Source organism: Nymphalis io, chromosome 25 (genome assembly GCF_905147045.1).
Source record: "Nymphalis io chromosome 25, ilAglIoxx1.1, whole genome shotgun sequence".
NCBI classification, from domain to species: domain Eukaryota; kingdom Metazoa; phylum Arthropoda; class Insecta; order Lepidoptera; family Nymphalidae; genus Nymphalis; species Nymphalis io.
Window position 1 is genome coordinate 1,838,790 of NC_065912.1, and position 12,949 is coordinate 1,851,738.

Here is a 12,949-nt window from a genome sequence, read left to right on the forward strand (position 1 = left end):
TGATACAGTCGATAGAAAGCGCTCAGTGCTGCTATCTCACGACGTAATTGTAAAGGTTCAAGGGTGTTTGTGACCTTTACGTCGCCAATAATGCGTACGGCACGTCGCTGCAATCAGTCCAAGGCCTCCAGTAGGTACTTAGCGGAGCCATCCCAAAGGTGCGAGCAATATTCCACGCAAGACCGTACCTGTGTTTTGTACAGCAGGCACAGTTGTTGTGGCGTGAAAAAACGCCGCACCTTGTTCAGAACTCCGAGTTTCCGTGAAGCTGTTTTTATAACAGCCTCGATGTAATCCCTTGGACTAAGTTCGCAGCGAACGTCAATCCCCAGCATGGGGATTTTGCTTTGTATCACCAGCGGAGTACCACAGAGGGATGGAAGAGGGGAAAATGCTGACTTTTTCGCTGTGAGAGCGCATACCTGTGTTTTCTTGGCATTAAACTCAACAAGATTATCAGAGCCCCATTTGGCGATGAGCTCTAATGTCCTATCGAGTTCAATGACAGGATCCTTCCGCCTCTCCTCAATTTCTGCACGCCCAGCCACTGCGCGTCCGTGGTATCCACCATGCACTGTACTATCGTCTGCATAGCAATGTATGTTCCCAAGAGAGAGCATATCATTGATATGCAAAAGAAAGAGTGTGGGAGATAGCACAGATCCCTGGGGGACCCCAGCATTCACTACATAGAATTGTGAAGCGCAGCCATCTACTAAAACACGAAGGCTACGCTTGTGTAGGAAGCTGGCAATCCAGGTGCATAGCTGAGCAGGCAGACCATATGCCGGCAGCTTGGAGAGAAGACTGTTGTGCCAGACCCTGTCGAAAGCCTTGGAGATATCGAGGCTGACATCCAACGATTCTCCATTTTTGTCGATAGCTTCACCCCAGAGGTGTGTTACGTACGCTAGAAGATCACCTGTGGACCGTTTTGGTCGAAACCCGTACTGACGATCATTAATTAGACAGTGATCTTCTAGGTAATGGATCAGTTGGTTGTTTAAAATCCGTTCCATCACCTTACAAAGTATTGAGGGGATAGCTATTGGCCGATAATTTGCCGGATCAGACCGATCCCCTTTTTTGGGAACCGCTTGCACATTAGCTCTTCTCCAAGCTTCCGGCACACATCCCGAAGAGAGAGAAAGTTGGAACAGGCGCGTTAACACAGGAGACAGCTCCGCTGCGCACTTCTTCAGCACTATGGCTGGTATTCCATCGGGACCGCTAGCTTTCCGTACATCAAGTGATTGCAGCTCCGCACGCACATCACGTTGCCTGATTTTGATGTCAGGCATCGTATGGCCACATGAAGGTATTGTAGGTGGCAGCGCACTACAATCATCGATGACGGAATTATCGGCAAAGAGTTTAGCCAGGAGATCAGCTTGCTCTTGCGGACTGTGAGCTAGCGATCCGTCCGGATTTCTGAGCGGTGGCAGTGAAGGTTGGCAGAAATTGTTTTGCACAGACTTGGTCAGACGCCAGAAGCTACGGGAGCCCCTAGGATGCGAAACAAGGTCATAACCAATCTGTACAATGCGTTGTGCATCCGCTCTCGTGTATGCCTTTCTACAGGACTTGGAATTTTTCTTGTAGTTTGCTTTCAGTGAGTCAATGTTAGATGATCCGCTAATGCAGCCGTTGATCCACCTGCGATATGCCGCCTGCTTAGATGATACAGCATCGGTACATTCACGAGTGAACCAACGGTTACGCGTACCCCTACTGACGAGATCTGAGCTAGGAATGTAGTATTCCATTCCCAACATGATCTCGTCAGCAACAGCATTATTCGTTTTATTGCAAAAATATCGATGAGAAAAAAAAATAAGAATAATGTAGCCATCTCGTGACAGCCGGCAGATTGAAACATAGATATAAAAATTATTGCAGAAATTCATAATTAAAGAAAAGGTTACACTTCTATCGAATAAATATCTAACGGACACGCAAGAAAAAATACCTAAAAATATTCGACTTTGACTGATAAGAACTAAACTTATCGACGTTATTAATTAAATATATATAGATGAATTAATAATTAAAATAAACATTATCACCTCTTAGAATGTTAACAGACATTAGTTATATAGTTAGTTTTTTTTATAGTTAGTTTAAAGGCGTGACGTTTAATTACGTTAGGAAATTCACGTCTGATACTCGATGACACTTCACAAATGACTAGAACGTCGACGGGTTGATAAAAATTACTTGATAAAGACAATCATCCGGTTGAGGTGATTTTATTTGGGTATATTTTCTTTTTACAGTCATTGGGTCACTTATTCCCCCACTTCTTCACCTTGGATTTAATTATATAGGTCTAGACCTCGCAACTGTACTTCCTCGATATTTATCGTCCTTGAAACTCGTCTTCTATGTCCAATTCTTTAAAATCCACCACACTATATATATATATATTTATATAAATAAATGTACTAAATTCTCATTATTTTTTTTGTATGTAATACTACATTATAATTTTTTGATATAATATTTCAAGACCATTTTGAGTGAATCGTTTCAATATAATATAGAATGTTTTTTGTAATGTAATAGCCTGCAAAATTCTGGGCAAAAGCTTCCAAGTTAAGTTTTAAAGTTTATTCCAAGACGCTGCTCCAAATCGGTTTGGTGGATACACATATTACATAATTTATATATCCGATACATGCAGGGGCCGAATTCTACTAATCTATAACGATTACGATACGTTCCCGATTCAATTCCGATCCAACATTGAATCATCAGTATTTAATATATGTTAAAACATACATGATATTACAAACCGTTATGTCAAAATCAAACGTAATTGTTAACTTTTATTGCATTAGTCGATAATTTAATTAAAGAGACATTAGATTAGATTAGAGATAAAGTGACATTTTGTTAGTAGAATTGGTCCCCAGGTTCCCCACGATGCCTATTTAACGCCAAGCGCGAGATGAATTATAAACCTTGAACACTACAACTTAAGCAGATGAAAACTCAGTACTAGCATGGGTTTAAACCCGCTATTTCAAAAATGCTTCACAATAGTTTTGGTTTGTGGTGTATTTAGTGAAGCGAAATCGAATCGTTACAATAACCGTTTACAGAAAACGTTTTATAATATTGACCTACAACATATTTGAACAAGTGTGAGTTTTGTCAGTGCAATTACGTGTAAAAATTATAAGACTTGACATTGCTACCGAGCAAAACTAGGACAAGGACATCGAAAACAATGATTCTTCGAGTTTGAAATTCAAATATATATCAAGAAATTATGGTGTAACATTTCCAGTGAAAATGATTTAATTTGTTATTAAGATTAGATTTTTCCGCTACTCAGCTGTCATTATCTGGAGCTGGTAATTATACGTGAGCTAGATCTTTGCTGTATTTGCTTTCAACACAAAGTTTTACCTTAAAATGATGATTAAAGTAATAAGATGAGTAATTAGGTGATTCGTAGAAAGTTTTGAGTAGAAGTTGTGCCCGTCTGAGTAGGTACCACCGATTCATCACATATTCTACTGAACCAAACTATACAGCAATATTAGAATCATTGTGCAAAGAAGTCAGTGTAAATACGGGCACAAGGGATAAAACATCTTAGATTGAAAGAATGATTAATATTTCTTACGGGGCCAATCTCTAAGAGCGATGTTGACCACTATCAGGAGGAAGCCCATTTGTCCTTTCGCCGACCAATATTATAAATACTATTTGATTTGTCGGTTTTTTACCGGTTTTTCTAAATATAATCTACATTCTGGATCGCTACTCTACGATAGACTATTTCTCGTTAAATTTCGATACAAGAAAGCCTTGAGTAAAGTAGGTACCTATGTATAAATATAATATTTAATATTAAGTAGACTAGTCACGATCTCTTATTATTATAAAATAGGCAACATTGGCATACAATTTGTATAATTCACTTACCATACTGAATACGCCCGATGCCACCCACACAATTAGACTGGCATTCACTGATCCTGTATATTTCAGAACTCCGGTCGGTGATACGAAAATTCCACTGCCTATTATCGAACCAACGATAACTGTGATGCCATTAAGGAGTGACATTTTAGCTTCCAGTGCGCCCCCCTCTTTACCATTGTCAGACTGTTCTGGGTCTGATTTAAGAGCCTCCGTGTCACAGTCCTCTTCCGAAGCCTTACTTTTTGGTGACCTGCGAAAAAAATGGAATTTTTTTATGACCACCAAATCACATCACAAACTTACATTACACTAGTATATCTATGTGCTCCCTTAATTATAGGAAGCCACAGCATCCATCTTATATAACTAAGTAACGGCTAGTATTATAAATAATAAAACTAAAATTAAAAACATAATTCGTTTAGTTATGGGTAACATATTTCCTTGCAACTATTTTTGTTTATTTAATGTATAGATAAATTTATTTAAAAAATATTTAGTTGTGTTAATATCCATAATTTATTAATAACCGTAATTTAGTATTTTATTAATTTTATTGATAATAAAGATAAAGAGCAACTGGCTGTATTAATATTATTTTAATGTATGCCTTGATTGTTCTGTTGTGTACCGATATAAATAAATAAATTAATAAATATTGAGAATTTAACTTATTTAGTTAAACAGATCAAAAGTAAGAATGCTACTGTATAAATGATGCACGTTTATAATTTGGCAAGAATGCTCGAAGCATTTCTCCATTGAATTCCGATTCTTAAGTCACCAGCGAAGGCAATGCAATGCAAGGCGTGAGATTTTATATCGTTTAGAATATTTTTGCACGATTACGTTAAATTCCAGGTATTTGAATTGAATTTAACACAAATATATAGAAGAGAATAAAAAAAATATTGAACAAAAGTTCTATCAAGAAAAATTATATAATTCAACATTAATTTATATAAATTGTAATTAGAAATGGAAGCTGAGATGGCCCAGCGGTAAGAATGTGTGAATCTTAACCGATGATCGTGGGTTCAAACCCGTTTAAGCACCACTGAATTTTTATGTGCTTAATTTCTGATTATAATTCATCTCGTGCTATACGGTGAAGGAAAACATCGTGAGGAAACTTGTATGTGTCTAATTTCACTGAAATTCTGCCACATGTGTATTCCACCAACCCGCAATGGAGCAGCGTGGCGGAATAAGCTCCTTTAAAAATGGGAGAGGAGGCCTTAGCCCAGCAGTGGGACATTCACAGGCTGTTACTTTAATTAGAAATAAAATAAATGTGTATATAAGTAAATAAATATTAATTTTAAAGCGAATAGAACGGATATCGGATAGATTTTAAAAATAACGAACGATAGATTTAAAAACAATTAAAATGAGACATAATATGTGAAACTGAAAGAAAGAAAAATGTATGTGCATTAAGCATCATATTGCAGACAAAAAAAATTAACGAACAATTCCTTTTTGGATTTAAAAAAAGAAACTTTTGCGGTCATTTCAAATACTTTTTAATTAAGCAGATCTTGTGCTATGGAAACCAGACAACTAATATACTACATATACTACTTTTCTTTTTTAAATACATACTTATATAGATAATTACACCCAGACTCAGGACAAACAGATATATTCATACACACAAATGTCTATCCTGGGTGGGAATCGAACCCACAGCCTTCGGCGTGAAAGGCAAGTATCTACCAACCACGCCAACCGGCTCGTCAAATAATAGCTATCTGAGTGCACTGAACTATGTAGCAGGAACAGAATCTATTCCGTTATCGAATCGAACTCTGACACCTGATAACGTGACATCTAAACAGAGAAATTTGCATAATGTTTAAAATAATGTAGTCATAATATATTATATTTGTAGTTTTATCTTAAACATCTTCAATAACTCAACGGCTTATTGGAGATTTGATTATTCTTAATATTCTGATAATAACACTATTACTTTTTTCTTAAATTTCTATAACACAAATCTTGTTCAAAAGTTAATTAAGCAACCTACTTGTTATGTTAATGTCCCTCCCTTTTATATAAGTTATTCCATTTTTAGTGGAGATCGTCTATTGGTCACGTAGATCTAAACCAAATATCGTGGGTTTAATTCCTGATTTTTTTCAGTGCGTGATTTGTGTTCATAATCGTAACACCTCGGCAGTGAAGAAAGAGTGATTTTGTCATATCCACATCAAAGCGCGGTGTTATTTTTTTTTAACATATATATATTTTAAACATTTATTAGCTACATATTTTTTACGGCCATGTTTCCTAGAATTAAAACACAGCGAAATAATTATCAGGTAAAAAAACACCGAATTTAACAAACTATTGTTAGTTTAACAAACGTTATTATTTGCCTATTAATTCTTTAAAAGTAAAATTTGGATTCTTAAATATATTAAACAACATTTATATTAAAGCCTTAAATATACATAAACGAATAAAAAAATAGTAGCTACTGTACAAATCGTGACCGCGTGAAATGATGGCAAGAATGCTAGCAGGATATCGCATTATTTTTCTTAATTCAAATATAGACAGCCACATTAATATATTTTAATTTATTCTAATAAATTAAGATGCTAAATGACATAGTGATAATGACCCCGATAGCGATACCTACAACTGATATTGTGATCATGGCCCCAATCGGTTCAGTCAGATCCTCATCAGTAAGTCTACTGTTAATCAGTAATGTTTTATTTTCTCAGTTTCCGGCATGTAGTGAGTGAGCCAGTGTAATAACGGACATAAAAGAGACTTCATCCTACATATCGCATCATGTTCCTGTATTGATATTATGAGACAGACTTAATGGTGATTTTAGTCGAGTCAAAACACTCTAAAAAGAAAATATGCATATTTATAAGTAAATTATAGATTTCAATATCATATATTTGATAAAGGATATTAATTTATTATTATATTTGAAAGGAATACATAAATATTACTGTCATGACAAAAAATACCTTAGTCAATGTAAATATTTCTATATTTAAATTATACTTTATAAACGTTAATAAAAAAATAACAATTTGAAGATATTTGATAATGAACGAAAACAATGTTTTTCGCACAATAAGAAAAATAATTTTCACACATACATAAATAAGACAAAAAATAATTCTCATTACTTAAACATTTATAGTTATAAGCGTTAAAATTATAGAGTTCATTATTTATATGCAGATTGTATAACGAGGGGCCGAGTGGACGTCCTTGGGTGACCCCTTTCTCAATCGCCCTACAAAGATTCCTTTAAGCCCATTCAATGTACATCTGGGAACTCGCCGAGTACAATACTCTCAGAGCATTGTATAATAGGCATATCAAAAGAGACGAGGAAATACTAGACTTATACGAAGTTCAATTCAGAAATCAAATATATAATATTACTAGCAGATGTTTTTTTTTTTTTTTATAGAATTGGAAGGCGGATGAGCATTGGGGCTTCCTGATGGTAAGTGTTCACCAACGCCCTTAGACATTGGCATTGTAAGAAATGTTAACCACCGCTTACATGACCTTGGGAACTAAGATGTTATGTCTCGTGCCTGTAATTACACTGGCTCACTCATCCTTGAAACCGGAACACAAGAATACCAAGTACTGCTGTTTTGAGGTAATATATCTGATTAGTGGATGGTACCTACCCAGAAGAGCTTGCACAAAGTTCTACCACCAGTAAAAACTTGTGTATTATATAAAACTTAGGTTCGCTCATAGGTCGAAAATCGTAATAATTAATTGAAAATTGAAAAAAACATGTTTGATGTTATGAATTTGTATGTTTGAATATAATTTTTTTAACCTTTTTTATTTATTTATTTATGATTTGCCAGTGGTAATTACATATACATAAACAGTAATTTTGTCACTATGAATTAATTTAAATGACTTTTTAAGGCAAATTCAACATGCATTAATTATTTCGGAGCAATACATGTAATATTATGATATTAGATAACATTAAGATTTTCAAAAAACGAATCATACAAATGAAAACTTAAACTATAACCATAAAAAATCAATTTAAACATAGGTGAAAAAAAATGTAAAAAAAATAATCAAATAGTTATATAAAAAATAAAACATAAAATTATATACTAAAACTTTTCAAAAATTATCAAACACAAAAAAAAAGAAAAAGAAAATCAAGAAAAATAAACAAAGCAAAATCAAAAGGATTTTTTTTACTTAATTATATATGTATATAGATAATATGTATATGGATATTATATTGGATTATGTTCCGTTATACGATGATTGTTATTATTGTAGAATAGATAAAAAGAGAATAAATGAGATAAAAAGAGTGGGGTACTCTTTTTGCCTCTTTTATTTTCCTTTTATCAAAAACCTTTATTTATATTCGTAATTACTATATTTCTAGTTTTTTATAGTTTTTAATATTTTAATTACTGCAATAATGTACCAGAGGGGTACGTGATAATGACGATTACTTCCAGACCAATATCAGTGGGATATATCATGTTGCACTGTATGTGTACTCCGAAGCTCTCGCTTTGCCCTCTCCTTATCCGACATGCGAATTCAATACGACCGAAAATAATAACCGACGGCTTTACTTGATTTCCAATATATTTTCATAATAGAAATTGTATTAAATACATTATATAATTATACTACATTTATGTTCATTATATAAAGTATAATAAATAATATAATTAACAAAACCTTTAAGATCTTGATGAATATTTATTTCTAACAGCGGTTAAAAGCAAGCGGCTTATTGGTTCAAAGCGGCTACGCGCTACGTAGAACCCCTAGCAGTGCTACGACCTGCTATAATTAAACCTCAAACAAGTTTGACGCTTTCTATGTATTCGTGTTTTAGATTATATTCTAACTTGGCATGTTTATAAATACATCCGGTATTATCTTATGAAATAAATAAATGCCGAATGAATTACAGATTAAAAATATTAAATTATTTAAAACATCAAATAATAGGGCGGTAAAAATAATCTTTTGTCGACCTTTATGAAGCGCCCATAACGCTCGGTTCTACGCAAACAAATGTAATTAAAATAAAAACCCAGGAGTGGATTAAGGATGACATTATTAACAAATTTAAAATTTCTTACTTCTGGTTTGAAAATTAGTAAATTCGACTATTAAATACCATGTATGTGTATGGTCTTTATTTTGTTAAATCACACCGTAATTGAGAAGAACCGGCAAGAAACTTATTATTATTTAACGTATTTTTTTCTTTTATAGGGAATATAATCGATGCGTTAATTAATTATTTACAATGTAATTGTGTATGACATTCGATAAATACTAATTATTATTTGATGCATATGGCATGCGATAATAAAGCACTAATATAATAATAACAATATTGTACAAATAAATAAAATTTAAGTGTCTGTCTGTGATTCCAAATTAATATATATTTTTAAGTTAATATAGCTATTTGTAAATTACCAAAACGAAAACATCCATTACTTTATTTGTGTCTGTTTGTCCGGTTTAATCTCCAAAACGGATAAAAAATACTAATTTACCGTAAGGAGTATTCCAAGGCGCCCATTTTAGTCTATACTATCGAAATCTATAACAATTTAACGCAGATAATACAGCGGAGCAAAACTAGTCTTATTGTAAATAGATATACAAACACGTGTACATTTTATTATAATCGAAAACAGCCTTGACCCGACTAAGGGTTAAATAACCATCGAAGTGATATATTGTTGTCAAACGCTTCGTTAAATCTGCTGTTTGGATAAATATGACTTGTGATAGATTTGTCACCAATCTCATAAGAATAATTGTAAAATTTATTTTGTTACCACTTTACAACAATTTCATATAAACAATGAAAAGCTTATATCTTTAAGAGATGGTTAATCCTAGATGGATAAGAGTATGAATAGTATGAGTAGTTAAATAAACTTATATAAACTAAACAAGAAATTATTATATACATAACAAAAATAGCACATAATGGTGTTTTTTTTTTTTTTATAGAATAGGAAGGCGGACGAGCATATGGGCCACCTGATGGTAAGTGGTCACCAACGCTCTTAGACATTGGCATTGTAAGAAATGTCAACCATCGCTTACATATCCAATGCGCCACCGACCTTGGGAACTAAGATTTTATGTCCCTTGTGCCTGTAATTACACTGGCTCACTCACCCTTCAAACCGGAACACAACAATATCAAGTATTGCTGTTTTGCGGTAGAATATCTGATGAGTGGGTGGTACCTACCCAGACGAGCTTGCACGAAGCCCTACCACCAGTAAAGTGTTCTATATAGTATGTTCTTTTCTGTACCTCAAATAACGTATATGCAAAATTTCATGATGGTCGGTTAAGTTTTTTATTCGGTTAAGTAGTTAAGATGCGATGGCGTAACAAACAAACAAATAGACAAACTAACTTTCGCATTTATAACATTATTATAGATAATGAATTATGTTTGATTGTTTCTAAATAGATTTGGATTGATGGAAATTATTTATCTTTTACCTTTACGTGATTTATCAGATACACTATAAAATTAAAGAAATAAACGATCGTTCTAAAGTGCGGTGCTATATATACACTTGCTTATTCTTTTTATTTCATACAAAAAACTGAAAAAAAGGGAAAATTGTTTACACGGTAGTTTATTCGAGTTATATAACCGAGGTGTTCTTGTATTAAAGCGGGTTTATTAGTTACTGTCTGGTCTGTTACGCTTTAACGTCTAAACTGCTGAACATATTTTGCTGAAATTTGGTAGATAAAAGTTGAACCCCAGTGCTCATTTAACATAATATATGTGACACCCTTCCCGAAGCCGCGGGTGAAGCCGTGGGCGATAACTAGCTTAAAATAAATGTTATTTGCATCATAATTCATAACATAATATTTCGATCAAAACCAGTTTTTTTTTGTTTGTATAATACTAGATTAAAGCGTTAAAAAACATTAAAATAAGTCTGAGCTAAAGGTCAGGATTACGTATACTGGGTCACCGGTTCAATGCAGAGTCGAGATGGATCGATTCCTCGTGTCGTTTGATGGAGTTTAATCCGTACTGTTTTGTCCAGTTCATTTTTAATCTTCGCTTTGTACGAAGCTGTGTTTTAAAAAGTATGTTTTTTTATGATTGTTATTTATTATTATTGCGTACAAGCTTGGTTAAAAACAAATTACTTCTTCATATTTTAATTTGACCTTCAGTACTTTTGACTTCTTTCTGTCGAAATATTTAATTTATATTGTAAAAATTTAATGTAAATAATATTTCTTTATGACTTTGTAGTTACAACCGAATAGTGTACAACCGAGTATAAATGATCTTCGCTTAAATAAACTGATGAAAGTAAAAAAAAAATACCCATACTATAAATTTCTTCTTTTTTTAATCGAGAAACTTATGTCATTACCTACAATATTAATAACACATACATTAAAAATAGGTAATCTTTAAGTTTTGTGATTAATGTAACTTGTACAGTAACATTAGATGGAAGTTGTAATAAGGCTTTCGAGTCGGCGTCTCTTTCAGCCTCATCTTAGGCGGATCGATACCACGTGGGCAGAATCATTCTATGATCATTTCAATGCCACAGAGTAAAAAAAATAGCTTAATATTTGTTTATATGCTACGTGTTTATATACGTTAAATATATTTATGATAGCTTTTAATAACAAATATCTCCTAATGTTGAACATTTGTAATTTGTAAACGGTAAAAATTATTTCCATCTGAATATGTATAATATAGTCAAGTCTTTTTCAGTTTTATTTAAGTATTTCTTTATAATATCAATTCATAAGACATGTTTAATGGATGAAAGTAGTATGACGTCACAAGCGGACAATATTTCGTTAAGTTTTACGTCATTCGGTTTAATGTTAAACTTAAGAATATATACATAATTTTCTAGTATAATATATTATTTCTTTTCATAAAATATTAACAATAAAACCCTACGTAGATCTATTAAGGTGTATTGAATATAAAATAGAAAAAAAACATTAAAACTAAGATAAAGATGTCACAAAAATTACAATAAAAAGTTTATTGTAAAGTTAATATTTTTGCTTTATTGATTATTCCATTTATACGTAATGATTATTTGTTTATCAAAGTAGCTTTATCGGCGTAGGTACGAAAAACGTATACGGTTACATTAAAAACTATCAATAAAAAAATTAAATTACAGATACAAAATAATTAAAAATCATGTAGCAATTTATTGAAGAGTCACGACCCTTCTTAAACTCTTCTAAATATATTCAACTAAAACTGCTCGCTAATTTATTGGGATAGAGACGTTTTATGTTCATAGAGATTTCCAGAGGGGATTTTAATTAATTACAAATACATGAACATCTTAAATTTGAATTAAAAATTTATTGACGTATAATCTAATGCCTTTGACCTTTGCAATCAAAAAATTTAAAAAAATGTCAAAGGTAAAACTGTTAACATTTTAGGATATTATAAATTACCGTATTATGATAATCACGAGTCTATAAATGTATTTATATTTACTACCATATATTGTACTTACATTTTTATTGTTTTTCCGTGAACTCGTATTTAAAATAAGGAATTAAACACTCAACTGTTTCCCGCGTTTTTTTCGTTTGGGGCGACTAAGCCCGCCAACACGGACCGCGAGACTGCCGTGCGCCAATTTAAAGCGAGATGGGAAAATGTATCTGCACAAGAGCAATAGAGATACACACATAACTTATTGAACGAGAGTATCTAGGGGTGAAAAGGGGTTGATGTCTAGGCCCAAAATTTTTTTATCTGTATTTTTAATTATTGTGTTTGACAAAAAAAAATCATTGCTATTAAATATAGCCATATTATTTTAATATATTATATTTTATTATATAAATGCAATATTTATGTATATGATTTTTGATATTGATTTATATGAAGCTTTTTTGCTGGGTACCTAGTCTACACTTATTGACATTATCTTTTATATGTTATAAATGA

At 32.7% G+C, this 12,949-nt stretch overlaps 1 protein-coding gene across 1 annotated transcript in view; it reads right to left on the minus strand.

Annotated features, from left to right (window-relative positions):
* Nucleotides 1-12,631, minus strand: part of LOC126778176 (large neutral amino acids transporter small subunit 1) — a 39,106-nt gene extending 26,475 nt beyond the window's left edge. Inside the window, exons 1-2 of the mRNA XM_050501627.1 lie at nt 12,510-12,631; nt 3,937-4,186 (exon numbers count right to left, since the gene is read on the minus strand). Of these exons, the coding sequence (XP_050357584.1) occupies nt 3,937-4,186; nt 12,510-12,511 (252 nt within the window). The 5' untranslated portion in view covers nt 12,512-12,631. The remainder of the gene's footprint in view (nt 1-3,936; nt 4,187-12,509) is intronic.
* Between the last annotated feature and the right edge of the window lie 318 nt (nt 12,632-12,949).